Raw genomic sequence first — 5,728 nt, 5'->3', positions numbered from 1 at the left:
AATTTCCTCTTCCTCATCTCTTTCCCTACCATATCTTCCTCCCTTTATAACTTTTCTCTCTACTCCTCCTAGCAAATCCAAAAAATATTTCTTCCATTCTATTATTTCAATATCTTGGTTTACTCTTTTTTTTCTTTTTCTTTCTCTATTTACTACCTTCTATACCTCTTCTTCCGTCCTAGCCTTCTCCGCCTCTTCCTCAAACCTTTCATTCTCTTCTTCTTTCTTTTGATAACACAACTCAGTATACTCTTTCTTTTTTTTTCCTATATTCTTCCCCATTACTTTTTTCTTTTCTCCACTTTTTTAATTCCTTTCTGACCTCCTTTTTTTCTCTTTGCATTCCACATCCCGCTCACTTCTATTCCCCCCTTTACTAACTTCATTTTTGTTTAGGCACTCTAATCCTATTTTTATTTCTCCTATCATTTTTCCCATCTCCTCGTCCACATTTCCCTCTCCCATTTTGATATTTCTTATTTTTTCTCTAAACTGTTCTTTTCCTTCCCTTGACCAATCCCCTTTTCCTACACTTTTTTCATTTGCTCCCCTTTTACTAATATTGCTATTGCTTTTTTGTCTCTCTAATGTCACTATTGAGGGAAAGTGATTCGAATCAATATATTCTCCTACCTCTAGTTTCTTAACCTTCACTCTTCCCTCATCATCCACTATGAAATAATCAATTACCGTCCCCCTTTCACTTCCTGAGCGTGTATATTCTCCTTTTTCATCCCCTTCTATATTCTCGTTTAAAATATACCATCCCAACTCCTCCAAGCTCTTCCACAACTTTTTTCCCTCCCCATTTAGTGCCTTATCTTTAGATTTTGTTCCTCTCTCTTCGCCCCAGTCCCTTCCTCCTCTGTCTCCTGTTCTCGCATTGAAATCACCACCTATTATCATCCTAATCTCTTCTTTATTTTCTTCAATCATTTCTTTAATCTCCTCTGTTTTTTCCTGCATATCACCGTTCACATAAATCCCCACTACCTTCCACTTTTCTCCTCCCATCATAGCCTCTTCTACTATTACTCCTTCTTTTTGTTCATTCATGTCTTTCTTATCTTTCCCTGTTATACATTCGTTCCTTACTCCCATCACCATTCCTCCCATTGCCCTGCCCTTTTTATTCTTCCTTTTTGCATTTTGCACTTGCCATTTTTAACCTCTTGGTAACCTTCCCCTTACTCTTTCACATCCCTTTTCATCTAGCCACGTCTCCATCATTATGATTATATCCCATTGTGTCAAATTTTTCATAAACTCCTTATCCTTTCTCTCCAATCCTGCTATATTCCAGTAACAAATCTTCCATTCTTCACCACTTTCGTTTCTCATCTTTTTTTCCTTCTTACTATTTCTTATTTTGCTATCTCCCGTTCCTTCCTCTTCTAGTTTCCCTGCACCTCATTCCTTACTATCTGTTCCCTTTCTTCATCCCAGTCATTTTCTTTTGAAAGTTCAATAATTTAGTAAAGAAAATTAACTATTCGGTAGAAAATTCGTTTTTCTTTCTAATTAAAAATTATTCTTTTTTTTTTTATTTACAAGTTTAGCTTTTTTTATGGTTGAAAATTTACCTTTCATATTTGAAAAATTCAATAATACCCGGACTAATTGTCACATCAATTTCCGTTAGCATCATCTTAACACTTGATCTGGAAATTATTTTTTTATTTTAATTGTTGGTTTATTAACGAAGTTTAGAATTCACCACACGATCAGTAGGCAACTTGAATCGTTATAAACACACAAAAAGTAAGTATAAATGTAAGATCGGGTTTCACCTAATTGCTGTGTTACTTTCGGGGAGGAGGGCATAACGAATTTACGGTTTTCAGCGGGGGGGGGGGGGGGGGGGGAATCACCCAAAATTGGTAACTCAGTTTATGAATTATCCCAAAGTAAATGGTGTGAGAAATAGTTCTTTATGAAAATCGGTGTTTTTGTAAAAAATGTGTTTTTCGTGTATTATTCTAAAATTTTCGTTTCTTACAAAGCAATTGTTCGCTTCTACATTAAATTCAATTTCATTTTGATGTATTTCCCTTTCTCGGTTTTCGTTTCTTCCTGTTGACATTTGAAAGTCTTCATTCATTTCATGAAATTCTTGATATTCGTTACTTTCTTCATTCTACCATACTCATCATTTTCATTGTCGTTAAAATCTTGCAATTCTTCATTTTTTGTAACAAATTCTCTGGGAGATGGATTTTCACAGGATTCACCGATACAGTGTTTGCACATTCTTGTGCAAGTTAATCCAGCTTTTTTACACGTGCATTGAACTGTATTACACTTTCCTTTGCAGCCACAAAACACCTGCAAATAGTGATTAAGTTTTATAAGTATTATTGATTAAGATTTATTATATTTTTTAATTGTTAACACAATTGAGTTTAAATACTCAATGAGCTTTTAAAATAAATTTTCAACTATATTTTTGAAAGTATTTTTAATGAAACCGTAGACTTAATGTATTTTTAAACGTTAATGAGTAACTTAAGCCTCCCGTTTGTGTTTTCATTCAGTAAATTGAAACTTAATTCAAAAAATAAAATAAAATACTAAGTGACTTATTAATCAGTCAAACATATTCACATTAAAATCGAATATACTTAAAGTTAATATTAATTAAAGTAATTGCTTCAAACAGGTATTTCAATCAAGTAAAGGTTTTTACCATTACAACTAGGTCTGGTGGAGCTGGTTTTTGCATTGTCATGGTTGGAAGCAGCATGATATCTGTCCGCTTTCATCCCCACAATTCTTGATCTAATGATTTTCCATGCCACTGCTGTACTTGAAAATACACGCGTTTGACATGTTCAATCAATGCTCCTTCTGTAGGTGGTAACACTGCTAAAGACACTTGGTTTTTGGCTACTGAAGCGGTGGAAACAAAAGTGTTAAATCTTAACTCGGCAATACTTGAAACTTCTTTGTTGGACGTACTGTAAAGATGCATTATTAGTTTTTCTGCTACTTTATATAACTCTTCTGTACATTTATTTTCATGGTTGAAAATCGATACTGCTTCTCGTAGATTGGATTTTTTTTTTAAGTATATATTAGAGTTTTTTGCCTTTTTTGAATAAGCTGCTCGTAGTATTGCATCCAGAGAAAGCGTGTGCAAACAGAATAAACGGCTTTAATTCTTTATTGTGTTTAGTCGAATACAGAGCAAATTTTTGTTTACCAGCTGCTACCTTATAGAAGTATAAGTTGCTTGACTCGGGAGTGCGTCCTATCATCACCACAAAAACATCTATATCATTACCAACGACTGCAACTTCTTTTTCCTGTTTCTCGAGCAAATCAAGAGCTGTTTTGACAATCAAAGTATCAGCATCTTCTTTTGCTTTAATATTACAGTCATGTAAATATTTGGCTAATAACTGAATAAATTTATACTTATAAGCTACATTTGAAAGAAAATTAGCTTGTGCAGTGCCAACAATTTTGTCAGGCGCAATCTCGTAATCAGCAGCAACGTTTTTTTCTTTACTCCGGTATCGTTCATACGACTTTGTTCCAATGATTTCACGATATACCTGAAACACAACTTCCGCATCACATCCAAAATATCTTACGATATAATTGTGGATAATCTCGAAAATATCTGAATATTTTTTGCTATGAGGCCAAATTACGCGATGTATTACCCATCCTCCATCAACCACATATTTAAAAGATGCTAATAATTGTTGAGAAGAGAGGGCTGTATTGAAAACTTTATATAATTCTGACTTAGCCGACTTCCGCATCAATCCAGATTCATCAAATAAGCTCAATGAGAAGGGTGATAATTCATGCGAGAAGTCATTACGCTGAGAATTTTCATCGTGTTTGCTTGCAAGCAAAATTCGTGGAAAAAGGAGAGAAGGATCTATAGGAAACTAGTTCTCTGCATCAAGATGATATCCATCTTTAGCCGTAGATAAAGTTTTAACTTTATTTGACTGTGACCAACTTACACCCTCAACAGTTTGATAAATCATTGAACACATTGCTTTAAGTCCCACCTCAATTGCCATATGGCAGTTAATAAGTGGACCTGCAATAATACCAGATGACAAAGAAACAAGAGAAATATTAGGTCTGAATGGATCATGATTTTCCAGCCAAGTTACAGATCTCTCCGTATCTTTATTGTCTTCTGTAATTCGACTTTTAGATAATTCAACATGCTGTTCATTTGAAACAGATTTCAAACCCAAATATTCTTCTAGGCATTCCATTACGTTTACAGCTGCTGGCATGGCTATTAAATACCGAGCAACAACTGATGGTGTAACACCTCTGCCATGTGTTAGATCTGTTCCAAAAAATCGATTCAGCATTTGCTCAATGAACATATCACTCCAGATACCAGACCATGTTTTATCAGACCTTCTAACTGTAAAATATCCATTCGTAAACAATTTATACTCTTCATCATCCATAGTTGTCTCTAACTGGGCCATATCGTGAAGATAAAGCTGAGCAAATTTTGCATAATGAAAGTGACCAGAAGCGTGAAATGCTGGTAACATTTTTTCAACACTTTGTAAATGCAACTCCCAATCTCCTATGCGTTCAGCTTGTACAAACTGCAAAGCAACGATGACTAATTTATAATACTGGACCCAAAGCTTTGCCGTGCTAGTAGTTTTTCCAAGAGATCCCAGTTTACGAGTTAACTCTTCTGTCATATGTTTCAAAGTTGGTTTAGCATTTAAATAACCAATATCTGGAGGATTTTTATGGAAATCACCAAATGTCTCATGTATAAACTTGTCAAGAGTCTCTATTCTGTTAATATCCTTACAAAGTAGCCTAGATAATGCTGTATAAGTAAGAATGTGAGCTCGTAAAGCTCTAGCAAAAGCGTGTCCATCGAGCATTCGCTTTATAGATTGTGAAGCGTACACCGTTGCCCATAAGTCATCAATCCCACTTCCGTTCATAATATAACCGATGGCTCCCAAGTAAGACATGAGCATGTGAAAACCTCCTAAACGTACAACAACGTTGTCCAAACCTTTATCCTTCATCTGAGATACAATCATTTCATGTTTTATATAAACAGGTAAGTCACCAGTGATGATTGTTGTTTTTTGATTTATTTTTATCGTCTCCGCTTTTGCATAGTGAAGGGCTGAATTGATTGTTGTTAAGTTCGTAGGTAGTTGGCTTATAAACGGTAAACAAACAATATGAGACGTATCATAAGTTCGATCTTGTGATATACCCTCGAAGAAACCTTTCCACGAAGGGAAATTTGAAACCTTCAAACTTTTTGCCCACGCATATGCTCCATAAGCAGTTGGTAATATTTTTTTCAGCTATCAAAAGATAAACTATCAGTTCCAATGAACAATAATTTTTCTAATCCAGGTGTGTTGAAATTACCATAAGGTACAATAGGAATCTGATCTTTTGAAGCCAAGTCAGAAGCTGATGGCATTCGATTGCACTTTACCGTGCCACCTTCATACTCGACGTGTAATTTCGGAGTATAGGCCGCAATACTTCCTAGGCAATGGAAGGTCTCGTAACCAGTTAAAGTACATACTTGGTGATCTGTATTGTCGATAATGAAATGTACAAATATATCATCATTCGTTTTCATTTTAGGCGGATTTAAAATACTTGAGGCTTCGTACAGTTGAATATTACGAGAATAACTTGCGCATACTCCAAGTTTTGATGACGCATTAATAATCAATTTCGATCCAGTTTT

At 35.0% G+C, this 5,728-nt stretch overlaps 1 protein-coding gene across 1 annotated transcript; it reads right to left on the bottom strand.

The window, feature by feature from the left end:
• Window positions 1-1,946: 1,946 nt before the first annotated feature.
• Window positions 1,947-3,343, bottom strand: LOC117173580. Its single transcript, XM_033362222.1, has 4 exons — window positions 3,084-3,343; window positions 2,798-3,052; window positions 2,687-2,755; window positions 1,947-2,325 (listed from the first exon to the last, which is right to left on the bottom strand). The coding sequence occupies exons 1-4, from the start codon at window positions 3,255-3,257 to the stop codon at window positions 2,098-2,100; spliced, it is 726 nt and encodes a 241-aa protein (XP_033218113.1). The 5' UTR covers window positions 3,258-3,343; the 3' UTR covers window positions 1,947-2,097.
• Window positions 3,344-5,728: the final 2,385 nt, after the last annotated feature.

The sequence above is a fragment of the Belonocnema kinseyi genome, chromosome 5, assembly GCF_010883055.1.
Source record: "Belonocnema kinseyi isolate 2016_QV_RU_SX_M_011 chromosome 5, B_treatae_v1, whole genome shotgun sequence".
NCBI lineage: Eukaryota > Metazoa > Arthropoda > Insecta > Hymenoptera > Cynipidae > Belonocnema > Belonocnema kinseyi.
The sequence above is the reverse complement of the archived record's forward strand: the minus strand, read 5'-3'. Positions and strand labels throughout refer to the sequence as shown.

Coding starts and splice junctions, on each gene's coding strand:
- LOC117173580 (XM_033362222.1), bottom strand. CDS start 3,257: ATGATAGGACGCACTCCCGAGTCAAGCAACTTATACTTCTATAAGGTA. Junction 3,053..3,083: donor GCTTATTCAAAAAAGGCAAA/AAACTCTAATAT, acceptor AAAAAAAAATCC/AATCTACGAGAAGCAGTATC. Junction 2,326..2,686: donor CACCAGACCTAGTTGTAATG/GTAAAAACCTTT, acceptor CACTATTTGCAG/GTGTTTTGTGGCTGCAAAGG.